The sequence below is a fragment of the Pyricularia grisea genome, chromosome VII (assembly GCF_004355905.1).
Source record: "Pyricularia grisea strain NI907 chromosome VII, whole genome shotgun sequence".
Lineage (NCBI taxonomy): Eukaryota > Fungi > Ascomycota > Sordariomycetes > Magnaporthales > Pyriculariaceae > Pyricularia > Pyricularia grisea.
The window spans coordinates 1,817,973-1,843,018 of record NC_044975.1 but is presented as its reverse complement, the minus strand read 5'-3'; the positions used below and the strand labels follow the sequence as shown (position 1 = coordinate 1,843,018).

Below are 25,046 nucleotides of genomic sequence, written 5' to 3'. Positions count from 1 at the left end.
GAGAAAGACAGCGAGTAAACTTCGGAGGTCTGCAAGATCACTCACCCAAGAAAGCGGTGGTTTTGCCGGACGCAGATACAGTGATGGAATTGGATACCAACTGCCCGCTGATCTAAAATAGATTTTATGCTGATATGCAGGCCGTTTGTCGCGGCTGGACTCCACTGCTACAGTGAGTTGCTGTAGTTGACTGTCCAGATTTTTTCGAGGAAGGAGCTAACTGAGGTGAGACCTAGAAATTCATCTCACTCCTCAGCACCCCACACTCCTCTTCTTACCTTCCTTACCTTACTTTCCACCAATATCTCCCTTGTGGTGCCCCATTTCAATCTTTCCAGAACCACCACCAACCAGGAATTCTTTCATTTCACATCTTGTCTTTGGCTGCGTGCCAGCCAGGTTGGTTTGTGCAAAAGTATACAGACTGTCACCCTTTGGCGGTGACTTTTTGCTGCCAGTCTCACCAATCCGGCTCTGTTTTCCTTCAGCTGGCAGCCTCTCGCTCTGCCGACACCGTACCCACCAAGCTTTCTTGCCTTGTCGACGCTCTTTCTTTTCTTTTTTTCTTTTGTCCTTTTTTTTCCCATTCACTGTCGTCTTTGCCATCAGCACCATAATTCTTTCATCACACTCTTTCTTCTTGATCCACCCATTACATTGATCCTGCATTACGGCGAGCTGTACCTTATGCAACTCACTTCGGCTAGCTTTCATCGGCCAAAACAACTCAACCCAGCTTCGATCTTCACCCCTTTGCAGCTCTTCAACATCTGATCCTCTGACTCGCGCAAGGGCTCACTGGCGATTACATACCTCGTCGTACTCTTCACAAGCTTGCATAATTAGCATGTCCTAGCCAGGAACATAGCTTAGCAAGGATGGACGTTCGCTCCCAGGCTCGAATGCCTCTACGACCAGTGCTCGAAGAGGCATCCATGCGAACAAACTACTCCAAAAGTCAGAGCTCTGCTACTCCTTCCAGCTATCAACACGCAGATATGAAGACAGAGAATGTCCGGCCCCCTCAACCTCAGAAAACACGCCCGGATATTCCCGTGGACAGTTCTCATGTGCCCTTAAACCCGCGGCTATATGAGATCCGTGAAGAGGCACAAAGTACCCCTGAAAGCAAGCGAGAATCTCAAGCATCAGCCGCCTCTTACAAGTCCTCCAGCTCGAATACTACTTTCCGCAAACCCAAGACGCACGTTGGTCCATGGCAGTTGGGAAAAACTCTTGGCAAAGGCTCATCTGCACGCGTCAGATTGGCACGCCACACTTCAACTCATCAGTATGTAGCCGTCAAAATCGTCGCCAAGACCACTTGCAAAATGACCCAAGCGGGCAGCTTGGCAAAGCTCGACGAGATTGACAGTGCTGCACCGGAAAAAGTGGAAGGCATGCGGCGGATGCCTATAGCCCTTGAGCGCGAAGTGGCTATTCTGAAGTTGATCGAACACCCCAACATCGTAAAACTTTACGACATCTGGGAAAACAGCAATGAGATGTAAGTGGACGTATCCGTTGATGATCTCGGCATTGGTTTTAGAGCAGCTCATTTGCTGACTGACACAGATACCTGATTTTGGAATACGTTGAAAGAGGTGACCTCTTCGACTTCATTAGCAAACATGGGCCAATGCCTGAGGAGGAAGCTATGTTTGTCTTCCGCCAGATCATGAGTGCTTTGGAATACTGCCACTCATATGGAATTTGCCACCGCGACTTGAAGCCAGAGAACATCTTGCTCAAAAGTAATGGCCAAATCAAGATTGCAGACTTTGGCATGGCAGCGCTTCACCAGGGTCCTCGCACGCCCCTCTGGACATTTTGCGGAAGCCCTCACTACGCTGCTCCAGAGCTGCTTCGTGAGAAGGCTTACCGTGGTGAGAAGTCGGACATTTGGAGCATGGGTGTTATCCTGTTCGCGATGCTGGCTGCCCGCTTGCCTTTTGACGACGAAGACATGAACCTCATGTTTGCCAAGGCGAGAAAGGCAATCTACCATATGCCATCATATTTCAGCGACGAGGCGAAGGATCTTGTCCATCGTCTGCTTCAGGTTGACCCTAGAAAAAGGATCTCCATGAGGCAAATGTGGCAACATCCCGTAGTGTGGAAGTACGGGTATCTCGATGAGCTCGGCGGTGAAGGAATACCCGAAGTTCCGAACCCAAAGGCTCGACAGGAGATCAAGCCCTTAGATCTGTGCGACATTGACCCTCAGATATTGCGACCTTTACAATCGATGTGGCACACACTGTCTGAAGATGAGTTGGTCAAGAAGCTGATCAGTGACGAGTGAGCTCCCTTATCCTGGGCAACCAGCGTGTGTTAGTGTCGAGAACTTACTAACAAATGAGAACCTTCTTTCGCCGCTACAAATTAGTCCGAACGATCAAAAGCTCTTCTACTGGCTGTTGAATAGCTATCGTGAAAGACAGCTAGAGAACTACGATCCTAGCTTGACACATTCCCCCAGTGATTATCATCACATCCGTCCCCCAATGTGGTCGACCAAGGTCTCAACACGCCAGTTCATGACGAACAAGGCCAAAGGTCACGGACGCAGCATCTCCAAATTCACAGTCATTTCGAACGTGACGGACACAGAAACAGGAGCGAACCTCGGTACAGTCCGAAGTTATGATCCGTACAAATCTCCAGTAGAGAAACCACCGCATGCGACACACGCCAGGATTGTCATACACCGCGATTCCACAGACCCAGATCGAAAGACAGCCTCGTTGGGCTCTACTTCCTGCCGTAGACCTAGAGCTAATTCCACCGGAAGTTGGAAGCGTTCGCGAAGAAGTCAGCTGGGAAACCGGATCCTCACACCACGGAGTACTGCTAGCTCGATTCAAAGCAGCAGGAAATTTCATGCTCGCTCGCGAACCGGCTCCCGTCACAAGAGGGCTATGGACTTTTCCACTGTTCGCAGGAAGGCGGCGGCAGCAAAGCCCAGCAATCAACAAACATTGATTGGTGCTCATAGCAACCAGACGGTGCCTGAACGGAACAAACAATGTTCCTCAGATCCTGGCCTTCTGGCAGATATTACTGACAGCAGCAATGCCAGGTTAAGGTCCAAAGATCGTCTGCACGAGGAGCTGCGAAACTTTAGCAGCAGCATTGCCAAGGACTGTGACGAGGCGTTCAACAGCTCTCTTCTTTCTGTGTCCCAGTTTGACGGCGATCGGTCAAGACAAGGCTCACCTTTCTCCTTGAGCCTGGGAGCACCGGGGGCTGGAACTCCAGTCACACCTGTCGCCACACCAACAATTCCTCGTCCGTCAGTGAGACCATGGGACTCGCGACCATTGCCGCCAACTCCTCCGTCTTCGAGCCATGAGAAGGAATTGGCTGTCAACTCTGCTGAAAACCCAGGCATTCCTGCCAGACGAGGCCGGCCTCCCACTCAGGGCTATGGCCTTAGATCAGGGCCGGTAGCAATGACTCCGACACCATCTGATCGTCGAGTAGTTTCCGCGCCTGTTCATGGTGGTCAATACGGAAGCTGCGCTACCGTGAAGTTGCCCTCGATCAAAGAGGCCACTCAAAATATATTCCAGAACGAGGTCAACAGATCAAGGATTGTGTCATTGCCGGTAAATCCATCCGCTCCGGTCCCTACACCAACTGAAGCTAGGGGATTAGAGTTTCTTTCGAAGGCAGAGCAGACAATTCGGATTGTTCATTCACCATCTGCCAAGCGCGAGTCTGGGATTGTGCGTCGCCCCAATCCCATTCATGTCAGCACCAAGCCCTCAAACGTATTGGGAACGTCGACCGGACCTGTTGCACACAATTCTGCCGACCTTTACCATGCAGATGGCTCTAGCATTGGCCATAAGAATACCCAACTTGCGCAAACCTCATCCCAAGGCAGTGTTTCAACATTTGCTATGCGGAAGAAGACGTCCTCTTGGTTTAAACGGCTCTCTAGAGAGTCTAGGAGCTCCAAGGGCTCGCTATGTGATGGCTTGGATGATGAAACGAGCACCGAAGTACCCCATGGCCTTACGTCGGTGCCTGTCAAGAATGAGCGGGACAACACAAGCAACAATACAACTCATCGCCCACCAGATAAGACTTCGAACAAGAAGAAAAGCTTTTTCTTGCCATTTTGGCGGAACAACAAGACGGAGCCAAGAATGTCACTGGCAGGTAAGCTTGAAGGATCGACGTAATGTCCCTCCAGCACCTTGAATAGCGCTTTGAAACTAAAACTTGTCTTGTAGAGCCCGAATTCGAGGAAAGCCCGAGCCCAGAAACCGAACCGATGACGAAATCGCACAAGAGCAGTGGAAATAATCGGCTTCAATTCGATGCTGCCGAGTCTGCCGAGCGTATGATTAAGCCACAGCAGAACTGGCTCGCACGTCTGTTCAGAGTCAAACCGGCGACAAGGGCTATCTGCCTTTCGATCTCTCGGCGTCGTGCTCGTCAGGAGGTAGCAATTCTTTTGCGTGATTGGCGCAAGTACGGTATTCGTGATGTTGAGGTTGACAAGAAGCGCAATGTTGTTTTTGCACGTCTCAGCAGCAAGAATCGTGAGTTGTTGCCCACTAAATGAAGGATAACGGGATCAACAGGTTACTGATGAAATGAACTTCGAATAGACCTCAACATCAGGGAGGTTTCATTCGCGTGCGAGATTATAACAGTAATCGAGCACGGCAAACGTAACCACCTCAGCATTGTCCGGTTTACACAAGAGAAGGGCGCTGCTAGCAGCTTCCAAAGGGTTGTCGACACAATGCGGGACGTGTTGGGCAATCGCAATCTTCTTGTTACTGACAAGAGCAAGGCAAAGATGATGATCAAGACTCTGAATTCGTGAAGTTGGCGAACCGCAAACACTTCACCTAGGTACACACCCCTCCTCTCCGCCCTTGAATTTTTAATTTTTAATTTTGTTTTGCTGCCGGGGGAGTGCACCGCATCTTGGCCTGAACAGTATTCACAGGCTAGGACAAAGGGGCTCTGCGTGTTAATGGATGTTATAACAAAGCTGAATTTGGCAGTTCAACAAAGTCAGCCTTTGAGATGAGTTTTTAGCCAGCAGCCAACCACATTCCATCTTGGTAGCTCTTGGTATCTTGGACTTTAAGACTCCCTGTGCAGATGAGCATGACTACCAGGTCGAGCGGATATATTCGTGTTTTGATGGTGCTACTTGGGAGCTCACTTGCTCATTGTTGGACATGGTAGTACGAAAGTGTACCGGTGGAATTTTTTTTTTGTATGTTGATGGGATGGTAATCAGAGATGAAAAGACGAAGGGAGTTGGTATGGGATTCCTCTCACTGTATCGAGCTCCGGCTTTTTTCTTCCGTCGTCGACCGAATGGCGGTTACATGTACATGGAGGGAAAAGCCGAGGCCGAGATTGACGATTGTTGTTCATGGGATGAGTGAGGGCGGCAGCTGTTTATAACTGGGACCATTGGGAGAAATACGGGGAAGCCTTTGATATTGCGGCAGCATAGACGCAGTCACTGATGTCTTTGCATATGCTAAATTGAGATGCATAACAAACCTACCAGAGCAGTCGGTGAATAATGTTGAAGATTTCAGGAGAGCAAACAAACAGTGAGAGTAATTAGGAATAAAGGAGTACAAGCACAAGAACTTTTTTTTATATACGTAAGGTAGGTAGGTAGGTAGGTACTTACCTAAATGCCCAAGTGTCCAGACTGCTACTGCTACCTTCGCATCTCGATCCACCAAGCGGGACCAGACCGGGGGATAAAAGTTTCCGTATCACGTGAGAGAATTCGAAGCTGAATGGACTGCATGCCTTGGCTTTGGTCCATGTTAACTTGGATAGAAAAGTCTATGAGTTCATTTCTTCTTCTTGGGTGAATTTTAAGCCCAGGGCCCAGAGTCAACAAAACCGATTCCTCCGTACCACCTTGACCACCTACCTACATACTCGGCAAAGTCGATTGCTGTTCGTTTGTGGGGCCCACTTGGACAATAACTTCCCAAGTTACTCCTAGGTACCTTGTCGATTTCTCCACCTATTTATCAGCTAGTCTAGAAGAGTCGACCAAACCGCCGGCGGGTCTTCTTCAGCGGGATTGACGGTTTTGTCTCGGTTCCATCATCCATTCCATCTCAAAACAGCCCTACTTTTTCTGAACGATGCCGAACTACCAAGCGCCTCTTCGCTTCCCGGCTGCGGGCCGCCATACGGCAACCGTCATTTTTGTCCACGGACTCGGGGATAGTGGCCATGGCTGGGCACCGGCTGTGGAGAACTGGAGGCGGCGCCAGAAGCTTGATGAGGTCAAGTTCATACTGCCTCACGCTCCTACCATCCCCATCACGTGCAATGTGAGTGTCCTTTAGCAAAAGAAGACAGATCTGCCGGCCGGCAGCTTGCAGACTTGATCTGAAGCACGATGCTGTCTTGGTTCAAGGACTCTTACTGGGCATCGCCTTATTTGTGTACACGAGGGAGGCCTTTCCCCGGGGCAGCGAGCCTCGTAGAGCTTTGGAGAAGACGAAGCTCGTCACTTTGCCCAACGCTTTAAGATCTGATGACTGACTGGATTGCCACTGCACGATAGATGGGAATGAGCATGCCAGGCTGGTACGACATAGTAAGTAGGGCCACTGTTCCTAGAGTATGCTGATCAACCGGTTTCTTGCTTCTCCTCTTGTTCCCAAGGAACCCTGTCCTTTGTCTGACCATTAGAGCTACCACACCATAGAAAAGAATTGATGGCTCACCTCAGTCCCTCCGCGAGGATGAAGACGAGGAGGGTATTCTGCGCAGCCAAAAGTACTTTCATGACTTGATCCAGCAAGAAATCGACGCGGGAATCCCATCGGAGCGCATCGTGCTGGGTGGTTTCTCACAGGGAGGCGCCATGTCCATCTTTTCCGGCCTCACGGCCAAGGTCAAGCTCGCTGCCATTGTGGCAATGTCTGCATACGTGCCACTGTCGCTCAAGTTCAAGGAGCTGATCGGTAGCTGTGAAGCCAACAAGGCGACTCCGATCTGGATGGGGCACGGCACTGCCGATCAAGTGGTGCCCACTGTTTTGGGTTTGATGTCCGAAGCTCTGCTCAAAGAGGAGGGCTACCAGGTTTCAATGAAAAAATACCCGTGAGTGCAGCCGTGGTTTTTTTTTTTCTTTTTTCTTTTACCTTGCGACAGACGATACCGGCTCTTTTCTTTTTGCTGACGATACATGGGTCTCTACAGAGGCATGGGCCATTCCGCTTGTCCCGAGGAGCTCGACGAGATCGAGGCATTCCTGCGGAAGAGCCTTCCCCCATTGGGAGACAAAGGCTCGGGGGGTAAAGATGAACTATGAATACATGGTAGAGCCTCGAAGAAGGGACAAAAACTGTAAAGCCTTCCTTGCCCAGAAAGATAACGCCGAGGCGATGTAAAGTGGCTTAAAGATGAGCTTGCTCTGGGCCAGTTAATCTCATAATCTCATGTATTTTCGCGTACGCCTAGACGAAGAACTATATGAAAGCACCACCGCATGGAAGAAAACCCATAATTGGTGATAACAGTGTTGCACCCGTCGACAAGCCGGAACCGGCTGCATATCAGAAATGCAGAGTGCGATCCCGGCGGAAAGCTGGCGCCAAGAAATGCCGGGAACTACTGAAATGCGAGGAAGCTGGCGTTGAGAACTCCGATGTTAGGTGAAGAGAGGAAGTACTTGGGGGCTGTGCGTTGTGGGCCCCCTCAAAGAGGGGGTTGCAAAATCGCGGGTCACGACAAAATCGCGGGTCACCACTCATTAGTTTTTTAGCTAGAAAATCGTTAACAAAATAACTGCATGCAGGTGCAATCCGATTTAATAATATTACAATTACATTTACCGCATTTTTATTAATATTATAAAATCGCGTAAATTTCCAATTATTTCGGTTACCCGCCAATACGTTAAATATTTTGAAATTTACCGCGTTAAATCGTATTTTATACGGGGGGTTAAATTTAACCCGGAAACGTTACGGGCGTATTATAATAGGCACCGTTACGCGTTTTCGAATATTTAACGGTATATTTAAACCTTTTAAACGTAAAATAAACCGGAATTATTAATAAAACGCGTTAAACGGTTTTTAACGTTAACCGCGGTTAAAAACCAAATTTTCGTTACCTATTTTATACAATTTAATAAATTGGGCGTTTATTTTACCAATTAATACGTTATTTTTACGGTTAATTTAATACGTTAATTACGTATACCGCTTTATAATCCAATCCAATTTTTTTAGTACGGCCGCTGGTTTAAAAAACACCCAAAATTGCGATTTACCAAATAATAACCCGTTAAAATCCATCGTTTAAATTTTAAATAATAAATCGATTTTGTAAAAGGCTGGTATCGCCGTACCGTTACCCGTGCGATTAAATTTAAAATTACGTTTTTAGCGGTTTAAAACGGTAACGAATACGGTATTAAAATCGGTATACAAAATGGCCGAATACCGGTATTAATCGTAACGAAAAAAAGGTATAAAAAACCACGTAATATCGATCCGGCTAACCGTAAAAATTATACGTTAATAGGTACGGGTAACGCAATTGGGTAATCGTTACCGTTTTTTTATATTTTTACAAAATGGCTTACTAACGATTGGCTTAATTTGGATTTACCTGCAGGTATTGTATTTACGCGGTTAAAATTTGGTTTTTCCAACGTAAAAATTATATTTATTTAAATATAATATTTTAACCGGTATTTATAATTAAAAATCGCTACCGTATAATCGATTGGATTTTTTACGTTAAAAAAATGGTTTGGATATAATTTTAACGCCAATTTTAACTTTGTAAACCGTATTGCGGTTTAAATCGAACCAGATTTTCGGCGGGCCAAAACCCGGATTTGGAAATGGCTTTTTTTCGACGGCTTTACCGGTTATTTTAGTATGGAAATATTTAATTATTATTTTAAATTTAATATCGAAATAATTATTTTGCCGTTTTATTTAACGTATTTTATATAGCTTATAAACGTTTTAATATTTATTTATTTGAAAAAAAAATTGCAAACGGTATTATATAAATATATCCAAAGCGGTATTCCGTTGTTTACCCGATTTAATTTCGTTATAGCGATTCGAATAAATCGTTTTCGATTTGTTTACTAATTTAACGGTAAATTAATATATTTTTATTTACGTAACGGTATTGGGAAATAGTTTTTACGATTGGCTACGTTATTAACGGTTTTTAAAATACCGGGTTATTTCCAATCGACGGTAAAAAAATATTGGCCAAATTACGTGGTTTATTTAACGTAGCGAATATTCTACGTTATCCAAAAGCCTTGTTTATTATTAAGCGATTTACCCGAGCCAAATATGCCGCGAACCGTATTACGGCTAAATCGCATTTTTTTAATTTAGATATAATTGACGTTTTTTTTAATTTATACGCCGTTATTAACGAGGCGATCCTTTTCCGGTAACGTATTATTTAAAAACAAAATAATAAGGAAAAACGTTTGTAACGTATTTTACGATATAAAGTTAAAATAATGTTAAAATTAAACGATAAATAGTTTTAAACCGCCAATACGTTAAAAAATATACGGGCCGTTTATAAAGCCAAATAAAACCTAATCGAAAAAATAAATATCTATTAATAAAAAAAATTCGTCAAAAATTTATAGTATAAAAATAAAAAGCAAATTATTTAACGTTGGCGAAAGTTTAACGGTATATCCAACGGGGTTAAAATACAAAAAAAAAGGTATTTAAAAGATTTAAATTTTAAGCCGGAAAACGTTCCGGAGGTTAGGGAACGATTTGGAAAAAAAAAAAAAAACCGAATTTTAAATTTCACAGCCATAATTCTTCGATAAAGGGCCAATTTTAAATGGTAAAACGGGTACGCAAATTAATATTACCGTAAAAAGCGATTTTAACTATTTTATTAGTATATATATATTACGATTTTTAAAATTAATTTTACCCCTTTTACCCGCAACGCCTTTTTAACCATTTCCGTAATATATATTATTAATTTTATTTCCGTTTCGTTAATTTAAAGATATAAAACCGTTTGAAAAACGTTTTTCGCCGTTAATACCGGGGTATAGAACGAACGACTTAAAAATACCCGGTTCGTTTTGTAACCGTTTAAACGGCCTATTTACGGTAATTAACCCAAATTTTTTGGAATAAATATTTACAACGCAAATTACGGTTTTAATATAACCTTATTTTAGACTTTTTTAATTGTTATTATATTAATATGTGTTAATTGTTTTTTAACGAGTAATTTTTGTAGGCGATTCCCTAACAAATTTACTGACCCGCGATTTTGTCGTGACCCGCGATTTTGCAACCCCCTTTTTGAGGGGGCCCACAACGCACAGCCCCCAAGTAATTTGACTGGCTCTGATACCTCAAGTCTCCGCTGAAAGCATCGGGGAAGTGCCCCGAACTGCAGCAAACACACGCCATTAGCCCCGCCTCCGCAGCCTGACTCGCCAACTTTTCCGTCAGACCAGCCGAAGTGTAGGGGTATGTTATATAAAAGGCCTCGGACAATGAAGACCTTTTCCGTAGAATGTTGTCTTTCTTGTCTTATTTCTATTTCAGTTCATCCTCCAGTCCTGTAGATCTTATCCAGTGGTTTGCCGATATTTCACTTTGTCAACTTTGAAACAAAACAAAAAGAGAGTCCTATAGCCGGCATAATGAGCACCAACGATATCAAGCTCCCTGAGCCCTTTGCGAGCATTCCTCGGGAAACTTTTCTATTTGGCCCCTCACCCATACAACACCTCGAGCGTATTTCAGAAGCACTGGGCGGCAAGGTGAATGTTTACGCAAAGAGAGATGACTGCAATTCGGGTCTGGCATATGGCGGCAACAAGACGCGGAAGTTAGAGTATGTTACCCCCCCTTTTGGACTAGTACCTTTTTTTCCGTCGGGAAAACACAAAGAAGGGCTAACACGGCCCGAAGGTACCTGGCGGCAGAAGCCAAGGCGCAGGGCGCTGACACATTGGTGTCCATCGGCGGCGTGCAATCAAACCACACGCGGCAGGTCGCCGCCATCTCGACCAAGCTCGGCCTCAAGGCGGTGCTGGTCCAGGAGCACTGGGTCCCGGACTGGTCTGACCCGGTGTACGGCAAGGTGGGCAACATCCAGCTGTCGCGGCTGATGGGCGCCGAGGTCAAGCTGGACCCGTCTGGGTTCGGCATCGAGCACAAGAACTCGCTCGCGGCGGCGGTGGCGGAGCTGCAGTCCCAGGGCAGGAAGCCGTACGCGATCCCGGCGGGGGCCAGCGACCACCCGCTGGGAGGGCTGGGGTTCGCGCGATGGGCGTTCGAGGTTGAGGAGCAGGAGCGGCAGATGGGCGTCTTCTTCGACACGGTCATCGTGTGCGCCGTGACGGGCTCGACCATGGCGGGCATGGTGGCCGGGTTCAAGCTGGCGCAGCAAAAGTGCGGGTCCAAGCCGCGGCGCGTCATCGGCATCGACGCCTCGGCCACGGTGCCGCAGACCAGGGAGCAGGTGCTCCGCATCGCGCAGGTGACGGGCCGCAAGATCGGCCTCGAGGACGGCGTCGACAACGTCACGGCCGAGGACGTCGAGCTAGATGACCGCTACCACGCCGGCATCTACGGCGTCCCGGACCAGCAGACCAAGGATGCCATCCGGTTCGGGGCCAGCACCGAGGCCTTCATTACCGATCCCGTCTATGAGGGTAAGAGCTTGGCCGGCATGATGGACATGATTCGCAAGGGGGAGATCAAGCCTGGGAGCAACGTCTTGTATGCGCACTTGGGCGGCCAGCTTGCGCTCAATGCCTACTCCGATATGTAATCATACTAGATAGAACTAGTAGTAGTAAATTCCCTTGCTACTATAATACTCCATATAAGAGGTCCTTCCTTACCTTGCCTACCCAGGTTGAAGGTGATTGACGGTGCTTGGTTGGCTGGGTAACGGCGGGGCGGATGGGGAGACTGGAATTTACTTTGATAAGCACGATAAGATTTGCCGCAAGACTTTTTTCTTCTTCACCTTTTTTTCAGTGTGCATCTTCATTAGTCTTCTCTAGGTTCATAGCCAAACCAGGCTGTGTACTGGATGAATTCTCTCCGGTTGATACACTTGAAGATGAGATGATTAGATCTAGAAGGTATGTTAGCTTTTTTTTCTCTGTCTTACGAATAGTTCTCTTCCGGGTTTCCATGATGATTTTTCAAAATATAATGCTTGACTTCCTAGCCACAATGTGCGGAAGCAAGAAACACACTCTGATCACAACCTTGGAGCTTTCGGTTATCAACTTGGGTCGATCTTATCGTCCGTAAAGCATTGAAGCTAACAGTTGGTTGATATAGGATGCAGGCAGCATAGTTTCGGTTTAGCGTTCAGGGAGTTTCGGAAGCGATTGATTGAATTTTGCTACAGAAGAAGATTCTTTGATTTTAACTTCAAGTTTGAAATAAGACGTTACATGTTAGGGCAAGTAACTAAATATATTAATCAATTTGGTACGCTGAGAGGCAGACGGTTTTTCTGTATGTTACTGCTGAGACATTGGAACAAATCCAACATGAATCGACACCTGCGTGTGCCGTGGGTGACCTTCCTTATTCCGCGGAATAAGCAAATTGCCATGTTCAGCCCTCGGCTGAGCGATATGGGAATGTGGACCCTGCACGTGCATCAAGTTTCGAACGGCCCTTACCTTTACTGTGGTACAGTACCCCAACTTACTCAGACTCACAGAACGAATGAATGCACTTTTATTACCACACCTAGGGATCACTGTTCCCTGGTAGAAAGGAATTGTCTGATGATACAATCACACTGCCATGCCCGACAATCAGCATTAGAGCTAGAAAGATAGTTTTTAAATAATAATTTCGTACTGTGTAGATCACCAACGTCAGTCAGTGTCAATGGCATAGAAAAATAACACCCAAAATATTTCATTAGAGCCGGCCGACCGAGGTGCACATATTCCATTGCCGGAAGCCAAGTCTTCCTAGTGGTATTCCGTACCCCCGAGCTAGGTCATCCATGGATCAGCCCCTCCATTTTCTTGATTGGTGACCTCACAAGGTAGTGGAATCAATCGCCAGGTAAAGAAGAATGAATGGTGAGGAGAAGCACATGTCAATGCGGGTTAAAGGTTGAGTGAGGTACCGTACCTTAGCAAGCTCACGTCAATTAGCACTAGCCGCGTTGGTCTAGCACCACTTAGCGAAGTAGCTTCCAATTCCCCCACACTCTAACCCTGTGATAAAGTATCCAGCATGCAGCTAGGCACCTAATTCTAGGTACGTATCTACTGTACCTATCTGCTGTACCTACCTTGTGTACCTTGCCCAAGTTACTGTACAGCACTTTCCCTCGAGGGCAAAGAATGGACAAAGACACTTTGGAAGCTCAAAGTCAGGGATTCCCCAACCAACCATCCGATCAGCCGAGCTCGGGCAATGGCGGGTTAAGCGTTCGGAACATGTGCAATCAATTGCATTCCAATCCATCACAATGGCCCGTCCTGCCATGTACCGGCGAACCTTGAGAAGTCTTGGCCAATCGTCCCCCTTTCGTCATCCCAAGTTGGTCTTTTTTTTTTTTTTTTGCCTCTGCACTGGTCCAGCGGCATCGTTGCAACTCTCGGCTTTAGGTCCTGAGGCAAAACAACTCCGCTTGCTTTCTCCTCATTGCCCACCTGCGGGAGGGAGCTAGGTTGTTCGGATTCCGCGGTATAAGCTATAGCTCCATATTTACTTTTCCTCTTGAGCTTGTTGTTGTCCACCTCTCTTCACTGCTTCACGAACCCATCCATCTACATATTTGCAGACTTGGATGGTTGACACTACCTTTATTTTGTAGCTGTCGTCATTTCCAACAAGAATAAAAAAAGAATACATTTTTGTCATTACCACTCATTAGAATTTCCGTAGTAGTCTCGGGAATTCTCCAGACATTGCAACTCTACATAACTTCACACAGGGATCCCCACCATCGAACAAGACAACAGCACATCGCCCACCATGGCTTCCACAGAGTCCATACTCCAGGGCGTCAACGTCCTGGGCACGGTCAATGAGTCCCAGCGCAAGATTCTGACACCGCATGCCCTGGCGTTCCTCGCATTGCTTCACCGCTCCTTCAATGAGCGCCGCAAGCAGCTGTTGGAGCGCCGGAAGCTACGCCAGGCTGAGATCGACAAGGGTGTTCTCCCAGACTTCTTGCCCGAGACCAGGCATATTCGAGAGAACTCGACCTGGAAGGGAGCTGCGCCAGCGCCGGGCCTGGTTGATCGCCGTGTCGAGATCACAGGCCCGACGGACCGGAAGATGGTCGTCAACGCGCTCAACTCAGATGTGTGGACGTACATGGCTGACTTTGAGGGTGAGTACCTCCAGTTCAAAGTACGGTATTAAACAAAACTAGGCCTTTGTCTAATTGTATGTCGTTAATGCCGCGGAACAGACTCCAGCGCCCCTACATGGGACAATATGATCAACGGACAAGTGAACTTGTACGACGCCGTTCGTCGGCAGGTCGACTTCAAGCAGGGCAGTAAGGAGTACAAGCTGCGGACTGACAGGACTTTACCAACGCTTATCGTGAGGCCCCGTGGGTGGCACCTCGAGGAAAAGCATGTGACGGTCGATGGGGAGCCCATCAGTGGATCGCTTTTCGACTTTGGGCTTTACTTTTTCCACAACGCACATGAGGCAGTTAAGCGCGGCTTCGGTCCATACTTCTACCTGCCAAAGATGGAGTCACACCTGGAGGCTCGGCTGTGGAACGATGCTTTCAACCTCGGTCAGGACTACATTGGCATGTCCCGTGGTACGATCCGTGGCACAGTGCTTATCGAGACGATCCTGGCTGCATTCGAGATGGACGAGATCATCTACGAGTTGCGCGACCACAGCTCCGGTCTCAACTGCGGCCGATGGGACTACATCTTTAGCACCATCAAGAAGTTCCGCCAGCACCCCAACTTTGTACTGCCGGATCGCTCGGCTGTCACCATGACGGTGCCTTTCATGGACGCCTATGTCAAGCTGCTGATTCAGACTTGCCACAAGCGCGGCGTTCACGCCATGGGTGGCATGGCGGCCCAGATCCCCATCAAGGACGACAAGGAGGCTAACGACCGCGCCATGGATGGTGTTCGGGCTGATAAGCTGCGCGAGGTACGCGCGGGCCACGACGGCACTTGGGTTGCCCACCCTGCCCTTGCGGGCATCGCATCAGACATCTTCAACAAGCACATGCCAACGCCCAACCAGCTGTTTGTGCGGCGCGAGGACGTACAGATCACAGCCATGGATCTTCTTAACATGAATGTGCCGGGCAAAATCACCGAGGATGGAATTCGGAAAAACCTGTACATTGGCCTCGGTTACATGGAGGCCTGGATCCGAGGCGTCGGCTGTGTACCCATCAACTATTTGATGTGAGTGTTGATCCATCTATCCCAATCTGGATTTTTTTTTGGAGCTAGAAAGGTATTTTGGTACCTGGTTTCGTGTCGCATCCACTTACAAAAAAACTTTAATAAATAGGGAGGACGCCGCGACTGCCGAGGTATCCCGCAGCCAGTTGTGGCAGTGGGTCAAACATGGCGTGAGCACCGCAGAGGGCAAGAAGGTTGACAAGTCATATGCGCTCCGCCTCTTGCGTGAGGAGGCAGACAAGATGGCCAAGTCATTACCTGCCGGCAACAAGATGCAGCTGGCTTCAAAGTACTTTGCCACCCAGGTTACTGGCGAGGACTATGCCGACTTTTTGACAACGTGAGTAGAATTTGTTATTCTTTTGTAGCACTTTGTACTTTTTTTTTTTTTTTCCAATTCCCACAAATCTTCAAGATGCTAACATTTTATGACAGGCTTTTGTATAACGAAATCACGACACCCGGAAGTGCCAGGCCCGCTTCGAAACTGTAATTTTATCAACTGCTTTTTCTTCTTCTCCTAGCTGGGAAGGAAAGGATTTCAGGCTTGGGATTTATTTTTGTGATGTATGAAAGATTTATCCGTATGATGTTTTGAATCAAGAATCAAGAATCAACTAAAAAGAACGAAGACTTTTTGTCTGGAATATTCCAAACTGCGCGCACATTGAAAAGGCATTTGTACAAACGCAGTATAGAGAATGATTCTCCTCAAGACAGGTAGTGTATTTTGGTATTTGCCAAGATTTAGCGTCACAGAAACCACACGTGTTACTATACGCTCAAGATAGTAAGCGAGCCAGCAAGTAGGAATTGAATTAAAGCTTTCGACTATACCGTAAGCATAAATTGCAGATAGTATCTATGCACAACTACCCAATTGTATTCACCGTTTTATCGTATTTCCCTTTAGTTCAATAGCCAAGAAGAAAAAAGGTGCATTTTCCCCAATAGGAAGCTCCAAATGTTCCACTTTCTGTCATACACTCCAACTCTTGGTATTGCGGGGTTTCAGTGGTAAGTACAGTAAACCTGGGGCGGAAAAGGCCCACTCGCCTCGGCATTGTTCAAAGGCAACGGGGGTCACTTCTCTATTTATTGTACGGATGTGCCGGGCTGTGTTGTTTTGGAAGAAGGAAATACAAAGAGTCATGTTCGTGCTCCAGTGGTCGACTTTGTGCGAGGCTGCGCGGGTTGGTGTTTTGATTTCCTTTCCTTTTATTCCACCCGAGTTTTACTTGATCAAATTGATCTAGCACTTTTCTTCAAGCTTGTCACCTTTGCCAAACGTTCGAATTGTACATCTATTATATCTAGATCCCTCTCTGTAAAATCCAGCAAACATGGTCTTTGTTCCGCCAGAGTACATGCCAAAGCTTCCGTTCGGTGAGTCTTTGTTTTTTTGAATCTCGGTCCGGCAACAGGCCTCAAAAGCCCCGAATGAGTCGAAATGAATATGAGTTTTGCAGAAGAGAGGACAAGCTGACCACAATGAGAAAAAAAAAAAGACCCTCCGGAGTCCATGACCATTGAAGAGTTCATGAGAAATGAAACATGTGGTCGTCGACCTTTGGCCGAGAGCAGGAACCCCTTCACCTGCGGGTTGACTGGCAAGACGTACAGCATCTCGCAAGTTCATCAGCGGACCGACTTTCTCTCGAGAGCTTTGGGAAAGAGGATGGGCTGGTCTCCCAATCAGGACACACCGTGGGAAAAGGTGGTTGGGATATTCTCGGCCAACACGGTGAGTGCGATCTAACGAGGGTCCCCGGCTCCCTTCCTCCCTCCCCCTACCGAAACACAAAGAAGGCTTGCGCTCAACTCACCCCCTCCGGCTAGATTGATTATCAAACCGTCGCCTATGCAGTGCACCGGCTGAACGGTATCGTGACGCCGGCCAACGCCGTATACTCGGTTCCCGAACTGGCCCACCAGCTCAAGTCATCCGGCGCCTCGGCCCTCGTTACCTGCGCGCCGCTCCTCGAGACGGCATTGGCCGCCGCCAAGGAGGCCGGCATAGCACGGGACAAGGTGTTTGTCATGTGGATGCCGGGGCCCGGGCCCTCGACCCCCATCGTCTCGGTGGACGACCTCATCCGTGAGGGCAGCAGCCTGCCGGAGCTGGAGCGGCTCAGGTGGAAAAAGGGGACCGGGGCACGCCAGACGGCCTTCCTCTGCTACTCGAGCGGCACGTCGGGTCTGCCCAAGGCCGTCATGATCTCGCACCGCAACGTCATCGCAAACGTCCTTCAGTACAACACGTTTGACGCGCCCAACCGCGCAAAGAGGGGCGTCACCACGCAGGCGACGTTGGGGCTCCTGCCGTTTAGTCACATCTACGGCCTGGTGGTTATCTGTCATGCCGGCACGTGGAGAGGCGATGAGATAATTACTCTGCCCAAGTTTGAGCTGACGACCTTCCTCGGGGCGATTCAGAAGTTTAAGATTGCAACGCTTTTTGTGGTATGTTTTGCAACTCTCTCTCTGTGTGTGTGTGTGTGTGTGTGTGTGTGTTTGTAAAGAACATTGGAGAAAAATAACCCCTTTGTTTTCTTTTGGAGATCTTCAGCCACTAACGCCAAAGAATCAATTGTCAAAAAGGTCCCGCCAATCATCATCCAGATGGTCAGGAACCACGAGAAGCTGAAGCAATACGACCTGAGCAGCGTACACGGCGTCTTCTCCGGTGCAGCGCCCCTCGGCGAGGAAACGGTCGGAAGCCTCAACAAGATCTACCCCAAGTGGGTCGTCACTCAGGGCTATGGCATGACGGAAACGGCAACGGCGGTGTCGGGCACCAGCGAGGATGACATTTACACGCGGTCCTCGGGCTCGCTCCTCCCGGGGGTCAAGGCTAAGGTCGTCGATCCGGACGGCAAGGAGATCACTCAACTCGACACGCCCGGTGAGCTATGGCTCCAGTCGCCTTCGGTCACGCTCGGCTATCTCAACAACGAGAAGGCGACGCACGAGACTTTTGTGTGGGACGAGGACGGCCGCTGGATCCGGACGGGCGACGAGGTGCTCTTTACGCTGTCGCCAGGTGGTAATGAGCACCTTGTCATCTTGGACCGGATAAAGGAGTTGATCAAGGTCAAGGTAAGTCTTGAGTTTGACAGTTAGCACTCGATTACTCAGCCAGCCATGCTTCATGTAATTTGTTTTTTTCTTGCTGACATGTTGTGTGAAACAAAAAAAAAAAAAGGGACACCAAGTCGCGCCCGCCGAGCTGGAAGCCCATCTCCTCGACCACCCGGCCGTCGGGGACTGCAGCGTCATCCAGGTACCCGACGACCACTCGGGCGAGGTTCCCAAGGCCTTTGTGGTCAAGAACGCAGCCTACAGCAAAGGCAAGTCGGACAAGGACCTGGCCAGGGAGATTGAGAAGCACGTCGAGGAGCACAAGGCCTCGTACAAGTGGCTGCGTGGAGGAGTCGAGTTCGTCGATGAGATCCCAAAGAGTCCGTCGGGCAAGATTCTGAGGAGGCTGCTGCGCGACAGGGAAAAAGAGAAGAGGAGGAGTCAGGGCTCCAAATTGTAGGGGCGCTTCCATTTGGTAGGTATCGATCTTCGGGTCGTTGCCTTGACAGGTTGATGATGGTTGGGTGGATTGGTACAAACCTCACACAGCCTCTTGGCCCATACGTAACATGGTTTCGTCGATTCCTCGTTTGTACACACATACACGATTAGATATTTAGATGTTTATCTGGTGGTCTCGCTTCTCGAGGGTGAGGGTCGCGCTACTGATTTTGTCACAAGTTGGACTTTTCTTCCTAGGTAGGTGTTTAACGGTCTCATGGTAGCATAATAATGCGTACTTGTGCATATTAACGTTAATTAATGCTTATCGACTTGTTTCTTGGGGTAATGCTTAAAATAATAGTAGACATGTTTCCATCCTTTCAATCGGCAATGCCAAAAGTTATTTTTGTACCCAGTCAGGTGCATATTTTCTGCCACTCCACTTTGATCTGGTCCACTACTACCACCACGTTGGAGAAAGGGGAACTGATCCTAACAACGTTGTTTCCGCTGATTCTGGGCGACCATGCATCTTCCAAAAAAGCTTTTGACTGATGCTCATAATTAGGTGTTGCTAAAGCAGGTAGATTACACGATCGATCCAGCTGTCAGTTTATTGAGACCTTAAGAAAAAGGAACAGAAAAAAAGAAAGAAAGAAAAAAAAGCTGTGCCGTTGTTGGTCGTGGACTTGCATCTTTGCAGCTTGTGAACCACAAAGAATAGGAGAATGGACAGGGTTTCAATGTCCTGTCCCACCAACCCAAAACGACAAAGTCACGACCCCCCATAACACAAGGGGGTTTTTGGCTAAAACACACTTTTTATGGTTAAAACAAACTTCTGTGCAGTGTCACACCAAAGATCCTCTTACAACCTCATCTTTTGCACCCAGGCAATCCTCACTGATCTGACTTTGATTGCAAACCATGTTCTTCCTTCTACATGAGATGAGAATGTGGCCGGACAAAATAAGTTCCAGTCTCAACTAAGCTGTGCTACTTTGCTTTGTGCCCGGCCGCTGCAAGGGCTTTATACCAACATGCACAGCAAGCATCCCATGTTTTTTTTCTTGTTGGTGCTGAGAGCGAGAAATCCTACCGTACTTGGTGAATGATCAAGCAACCGAGTGTCTCACATTGGTACACACTGGCTAGGTCGCCTCTTGGCATCGCCGTAAGTAGTAATTCGCCCCTGCTTCCCCAACTTCTCAGTCATCCCCGGTTCATCGCCGGACAGGGATGTCTAATCGTTGCAAGTGCAAGGGAAGATCCGTCATGTCTCAGACTTGACAGGCAACGGCTTTTTGGAGGTTTACTTCGTAGGTGCTGCAGGAGTTCCCACTTAGTCGCCTTGTAACTTATTGGCTCCCGAGCTTGGCCGGCTTTCTTTTTTACTCTTCTTTTCTCTCTTTCTTTCTTCATCTGCTTTTTAATTTAGTTTTGTTCTTTATTCCCCCTTCCTTTGCCCTTTTTTCGTCTTTCTTTTCTTCTTTATTTCGATTCTCCCCCACGAGCCAGAATGTTGACCGTTCGCTCGTCTTTCAACCTTCTTGTTTTTCTGTTCCTCGGCGTCCTCAGCGGGGGTGTCGAGGCGCAGCGGAAAAAGGGCAATGGAGGGCGCCAGACTCCTCAGCAGCAAGCTGCCCAGGTTCCCCAGGGCGTCAGCAAGGCTACCGATGGGTCCACGATCCTCGACATGACCGCCAATATCAACGGCGCTGATATAAGATTCAAGATCAGTGGGCCTGCAGACCAGTTTACGGCAGCCTCGGGGGTTCAGGGCGGTGCTCAACAGGCCGGCGCGGAGGGCAACTTGGGACTGAACGTGCTGCTGCATGGAGATGGTGGACAGTCTTTCTTTGATTTCCCGAATCAGGCCGTCCAGGGTAACCTGATGGGTGTTGCTGTGCTGGCGCCGTCCGGTGAGTTTTGTTTCTTGTGTTATCAAATAATCTGGTGACATACTAACCATGCTACTTCCCCTCGAGCTTAGTGAATCTTCTCTGGGGTAACCGGAAGGGTCAGCCGGCTGGTAACAGTCGTCCTGATGGTGTTGCGGATGCGCAGGCAGTCAATGACTTGATCCTGGATGTCCTCCCCCAAATGGTGGCGTTCAACAAGTCCAACGTCTTCTTCACCGGTGTTTCCGGAGGCTCCCTGACGCTGTCCGGCTTCTTCATGCCCGCGCACCTGACCAACTTCAAGGGTAACGGCGTTCTCCTCGACTGCGGAGCGCTGCCCCCAGCGGTTGACTTCAAGGATGCGGCCGCCACCCTCTCGACGACGAAGATTCACTTCCAGAGCAGCCAGCAGGAGCTCACGAGCTTGCAGCAAAGCATCCCGGAGGCTATCCAGGCGTACGAGAAGCTGGCCTCAGGCGCGGGTCTCAGCACTGACCAGATCAACGCGCTGCAGACCGTGGACGCGACGCCCAACGGCGGGCACTGCGCCTTTGACGGCAAGGGCTTCGTCTCGGGCATCCAGCTGGTCGCCGACAACTTCAAGAACATCATGCAGGGCGGCGACGGCGCCGTCCAGGGCATCAACGTGCAGACAGTGCTGAAGGGCGTCGTGGGCAACGAGAACCCCTTTGGACGCGGGCGAGGCGCTGCCGCCGCGGGTGCTACTACGAGTGGGCAGACTGGGAGGAACGCCAAGCAGGCAGCGAGGGTGGCTGCGACGAGACGTAATGCTAGGGCGATCGGTCAGCTTGACTAGACCTGGAGGCAATGCATGCTCTGGTTAACTCAGGTAGATTTGGTTGCTGAAAGAATATAATTGTTGCCCTCCATGCAAGCATTAGCCCTATGGCACGTAACCTTTGCAGAATCTCCTGCTATGCTGATATCACATTAGGTTCGGGCGGAGCATTGATATTGAAATGTGGTTGGAACATTAAGTGAATGCACCGGGAATGGTCGCTGTGATCCGGGCTGGAACGGATCTAGCGACCTGATGGATTTTTCACTCAGCTGAGGAAGGTGCCAGAGTGAAAATATGAGCATTTGAGTTTGTGCCTAGCCTTGGCCTACTAGGATGCAAGTTTGCTCTTCCCTCGGGTGGAGGCACCTGCCCTTCAACTTAGGCTGTAAGGCGAAGTAGGTACGTACCTAGGTAGGTACATAATAATGTACTCAAGGCAAGACACATGGCCAGACAGCTCAACTCATTTCATTTCAGTTTTTTCTTTTTTTTTTTTTTTTTTTTTTCATGTCGCCAAAACTCTCCAGAGACCCTCGGAAAGCTTTCAATAACCATACCCGAGCCAAACCTTCCATCCCTTTTTGCGGCATTTATATCGGAACATTAGGTATCCCAGCATCATAACACTTTACTTTGAACGGTTCTACTCTAGGTTGAGTCCGCTCACCAACATGTTTCTCCTCCTGCTTGCCACCAAAGTCCTTGTCTGCCATCTTGCTTTGGCATCAGCAAAGGCCATAGCAGACAACGTATGGCAAGACACGCACAACACCAGCCATTCCAATCAGCAAGAGCCAATCAAGTCAGCATGGGTCATCACACCAGAAACGTCCATTACCCGAGACGGTCACTTCACGGTAGATGCGGATGATATTGTCACCGTATCAGTCCCCAACGGCACTCGTTGGCATGCGGATGGATTAGAAGTGGTCAAATCGGGAAAAAGCTCCAGCATGTTAGCTGCTGAGACCTAGGGGTCCAATGCTGCGGTGAATGTGGTCAGTGATTTGATTCATTCCTCCCAAGGGTTGCATGATTGGAACTCACTGACATATAATCAACCATCGAAAAGGCTAGCGGCGCAACAGCTAGACTAAAAAATCTCAACCTCCAAGCCCACAATGGTTCCATTGGTCTCTTCGCCCATGGCAATGCCGCCATTGTTTTGAGCGACTCCCAGATGCTTAGCAGCGGCCCAGTCGGACACTCGGTCTTTGCTACAGCTGGCAGCTTTATCCACATGAGCGGTATATCAGCCGTAACTACAGGCCCCCGGAGCAGCATCGCGGCTGCATCAACCATGCGCTCCCGTATCCAGATAGAAAGCTCAGAAGCACTCACTACTGGGCCCGGGAGCCCATGCCTATTCAGTCTGGGTGGTGCTTTGAATGCCCAACAATTCAGATGTGTCTCAGTGGAAAGCCCATTCCTTGTAGTCGACAGTACAAATGCTGTTTGGCAAGACCATATAGCAGTCACTCTGGATCAAGTTGAGGCCGCAGCAGGCGGGTTTGCGACCATCGTCATGTTTGACAATACAACCCGTCTGAACCTGCGACCTACACCCCAGCTAAGGTTAAGGGATACGACTCTAACTGCTGTTCAGCCGGAAGCGGTCGGGATGTGGTTCGCCAACACTTGGGGGAGAGTTGACATAGCGCAGAGCACAATCATCGCCAATGGTACTCTGGTCCGAGCTGTCGCCGGTATGCCTGTCCCACATGACTTGAGCGAATTCGGAAAGAGGCAGTCCGGAGACGCGAGTACAGCTCTCATAATCAATGTGGTTCAATCCTCCCTTAGAGGTGATGTCGTGCTCAGCGGCAAGGGTGCCATCGACTGGCGACTGACGGAAATGTCTGAATGGATTGGTTCGGCCGTGGAGGGACACAGTGACAGCAACGTCGATATCAGTGTCTCTCAAAACTCTATATGGAGGTTGACAAATCATACACACGTCCACAAATTCATGAACGACGACCCGACGCTCGGAAACATTGATAGTCAAGGCTTCAACTTGACCTACTGCAAGAATGTGTCCAACATTGCAGTTCCGGTTTCTGCCCTCGCAGGCGGCGGGTTTGCTGTTGGTCTACCGGAGTGAATGTAATATACTGAAATATTCTACAACGACAGACCCCCGTTCATATACACTCAGAATGAACAATACATGGTGGTTTTGCGCTTGCTGGATGAGGAAGTTTGAGTTTCGTATTTTCGGTTTTCTGTTTTCTTTTTTTTTTTTTTTTTCTTTTTTTTTGTTCGCAAGTTTGGGTGGCATCGGGTGCTGACCCCATACCGCTGAATCTCACCACCTAAAGACGAAGGCTTGCAGCTTGTCCCAATATTTTCCTTGGCAGCCAAGACGGCAAGAAAGAAGCTTAATTACCTACCTTATGAATAATACGAAATCATCCTCACGAAACAATTGTAGCTCATCCGCTGCCTTTTGCTACACAATGACATGTGCATACCATAATCGAGTCTTTACCCGCCTCTTGGCCCCGCAGGAAAAGTCCCGCTAGTGACCCGTATATGTCGTCATCGCGAAGCAGTTTATACAAACGATGTCATACCAGAATCATTTATTCAAAGGTTCCTTAGCTTATTGGGGGAGTAGTAGTGTCTCAGCAAGCTTACGCGTTAGGATGAATGTAGGTAGCAAAGACATTTCCACGGAAATAAAATAACAAAACTAAACTGCCAGTCTGCCAACCGGAACTAGTCCTGGCCTAGACTATTCCAGATTTGACGCTTGTCAACAAGTTTAGTTCATGCATCTTTTGCCGGGTATAATCGTGGTTGGGTTGAGCCTAGCTTCCGACATTTCTGAGAGCTTGTCATAAAGCCCCCAGTGCTGCACAGTTCTTGGCATCTGGGATTCTCTTCTTCCCCCAACCCAGTTTGAAAGCTATACTTTCTGCAAATCCATATCAATTCCTTGCCAAAAAGAAGACAGTAATCAAAGATGGTCCTCTCACGCCATGTAAGTAACCCGTTTTCTTTTTCGTATTCATGGATAGAGACAACAGCAACAACAACAAAAAGAAAAACAGCCAACTAAACAACGCCCGAGCCAAAACTGACTTTTGTTTTTAGGTGAACCCGGACGATATCGTCCAGCACCTGCACAATGCCTCGCTTCAGGAGCAGGAGGGCGACGATGACGCGCGAACCCAGGCCGCCATCACTCACCTGACGCCCTACTCGTCTCGCTACGCGAGCAACATAAGCCTGCCTAAGTACAAGCTACCCAAGGAGGGAGCCGAGGCCGACACGGTCTACTCAATGATTCGTGATGAGCTTGACCTGGACGGGAAGCCGAATTTGAACTTGGCTAGGTAGGTGAAAAACAAAGGGAAACCCCCCCCCCCCC

At 48.5% G+C, this 25,046-nt stretch overlaps 8 protein-coding genes across 8 annotated transcripts in view; all 8 read left to right on the top strand.

The window, feature by feature from the left end:
• Positions 1-878: 878 nt before the first annotated feature.
• Positions 879-4,846, top strand: PgNI_10567 (uncharacterized protein; the record flags this gene model as incomplete). Its single annotated transcript, XM_031130540.1, has 5 exons — positions 879-1,507; positions 1,576-2,301; positions 2,390-4,170; positions 4,245-4,556; positions 4,626-4,846. 5 exons carry the CDS (start codon positions 879-881, stop codon positions 4,844-4,846), a joined length of 3,669 nt encoding a protein of 1,222 aa, XP_030980078.1.
• Positions 4,847-5,866: 1,020 nt separating this feature from the next.
• On the top strand, positions 5,867-7,509 carry PgNI_10566 (uncharacterized protein). Its single transcript, XM_031130539.1, has 4 exons — positions 5,867-6,344; positions 6,581-6,613; positions 6,725-7,122; positions 7,222-7,509. Exons 1-4 carry the CDS (start codon positions 6,153-6,155, stop codon positions 7,331-7,333), a joined length of 735 nt encoding a protein of 244 aa, XP_030980079.1. The 5' UTR covers positions 5,867-6,152; the 3' UTR covers positions 7,334-7,509.
• Positions 7,510-10,246: 2,737 nt separating this feature from the next.
• PgNI_10565 (uncharacterized protein) lies at positions 10,247-12,744 on the top strand. The gene is made up of 3 exons (XM_031130538.1): positions 10,247-10,887; positions 10,965-12,148; positions 12,285-12,744. The coding sequence occupies exons 1-2, from the start codon at positions 10,694-10,696 to the stop codon at positions 11,827-11,829; spliced, it is 1,059 nt and encodes a 352-aa protein (XP_030980076.1). The 5' UTR covers positions 10,247-10,693; the 3' UTR covers positions 11,830-12,148; positions 12,285-12,744.
• An 864-nt stretch (positions 12,745-13,608) lies between these two features.
• Positions 13,609-16,297, top strand: PgNI_10564 (uncharacterized protein). The gene is made up of 4 exons (XM_031130537.1): positions 13,609-14,382; positions 14,464-15,442; positions 15,552-15,782; positions 15,878-16,297. The coding sequence occupies exons 1-4, from the start codon at positions 14,022-14,024 to the stop codon at positions 15,933-15,935; spliced, it is 1,629 nt and encodes a 542-aa protein (XP_030980077.1). The 5' UTR covers positions 13,609-14,021; the 3' UTR covers positions 15,936-16,297.
• Positions 16,298-16,584: 287 nt separating this feature from the next.
• PgNI_10563 (uncharacterized protein) lies at positions 16,585-19,310 on the top strand. Its single transcript, XM_031130536.1, has 5 exons — positions 16,585-16,828; positions 16,951-17,186; positions 17,282-17,905; positions 18,044-18,541; positions 18,648-19,310. The coding sequence occupies exons 1-5, from the start codon at positions 16,786-16,788 to the stop codon at positions 18,981-18,983; spliced, it is 1,737 nt and encodes a 578-aa protein (XP_030979994.1). The 5' UTR covers positions 16,585-16,785; the 3' UTR covers positions 18,984-19,310.
• A 954-nt stretch (positions 19,311-20,264) lies between these two features.
• PgNI_10562 (uncharacterized protein) lies at positions 20,265-21,727 on the top strand. Its single transcript, XM_031130535.1, has 2 exons — positions 20,265-20,889; positions 20,961-21,727. Exons 1-2 carry the CDS (start codon positions 20,487-20,489, stop codon positions 21,683-21,685), a joined length of 1,128 nt encoding a protein of 375 aa, XP_030980082.1. The 5' UTR covers positions 20,265-20,486; the 3' UTR covers positions 21,686-21,727.
• Positions 21,728-22,341: 614 nt separating this feature from the next.
• Positions 22,342-23,774, top strand: PgNI_10561 (uncharacterized protein; the record flags this gene model as incomplete). Its single annotated transcript, XM_031130534.1, has 2 exons — positions 22,342-22,625; positions 22,748-23,774. 2 exons carry the CDS (start codon positions 22,342-22,344, stop codon positions 23,772-23,774), a joined length of 1,311 nt encoding a protein of 436 aa, XP_030980080.1.
• An 864-nt stretch (positions 23,775-24,638) lies between these two features.
• PgNI_10560 (uncharacterized protein) overlaps positions 24,639-25,046 on the top strand; it is a gene marked incomplete at both ends in the record, with an annotated part of 2,464 nt that continues 2,056 nt past the window's right edge. Inside the window, 2 exons of the mRNA XM_031130533.1 lie at positions 24,639-24,656; positions 24,770-25,011. Coding sequence (XP_030980081.1) covers positions 24,639-24,656; positions 24,770-25,011 — 260 coding nt within the window. The remainder of the gene's footprint in view (positions 24,657-24,769; positions 25,012-25,046) is intronic.

Bases quoted from the DNA above. Each gene is read 5' to 3' on its own strand.
- PgNI_10562 (XM_031130535.1), top strand. From the start codon at position 20,487: ATGTTGACCGTTCGCTCGTCTTTCAACCTTCTTGTTTTTCTGTTCCTC. The intron at 20,890-20,960 runs GTGAGTTTTGTT...CCTCGAGCTTAG, and splicing joins TGCTGTGCTGGCGCCGTCCG to TGAATCTTCTCTGGGGTAAC.
- PgNI_10566 (XM_031130539.1), top strand. From the start codon at position 6,153: ATGCCGAACTACCAAGCGCCTCTTCGCTTCCCGGCTGCGGGCCGCCAT. The intron at 6,345-6,580 runs GTGAGTGTCCTT...ACTGCACGATAG, and splicing joins CCATCCCCATCACGTGCAAT to ATGGGAATGAGCATGCCAGG. The intron at 6,614-6,724 runs GTAAGTAGGGCC...ACCACACCATAG, and splicing joins TGCCAGGCTGGTACGACATA to AAAAGAATTGATGGCTCACC.
- PgNI_10563 (XM_031130536.1), top strand. From the start codon at position 16,786: ATGGTCTTTGTTCCGCCAGAGTACATGCCAAAGCTTCCGTTCG. The intron at 16,829-16,950 runs GTGAGTCTTTGT...AAAAAAAAAAAG, and splicing joins CATGCCAAAGCTTCCGTTCG to ACCCTCCGGAGTCCATGACC. The intron at 18,542-18,647 runs GTAAGTCTTGAG...AAAAAAAAAAAG, and splicing joins AGGAGTTGATCAAGGTCAAG to GGACACCAAGTCGCGCCCGC.
- PgNI_10564 (XM_031130537.1), top strand. From the start codon at position 14,022: ATGGCTTCCACAGAGTCCATACTCCAGGGCGTCAACGTCCTGGGCACG. The intron at 14,383-14,463 runs GTGAGTACCTCC...GCCGCGGAACAG, and splicing joins GTACATGGCTGACTTTGAGG to ACTCCAGCGCCCCTACATGG. The intron at 15,443-15,551 runs GTGAGTGTTGAT...TTTAATAAATAG, and splicing joins GTACCCATCAACTATTTGAT to GGAGGACGCCGCGACTGCCG.
- PgNI_10565 (XM_031130538.1), top strand. From the start codon at position 10,694: ATGAGCACCAACGATATCAAGCTCCCTGAGCCCTTTGCGAGCATTCCT. The intron at 10,888-10,964 runs GTATGTTACCCC...CACGGCCCGAAG, and splicing joins AACAAGACGCGGAAGTTAGA to GTACCTGGCGGCAGAAGCCA.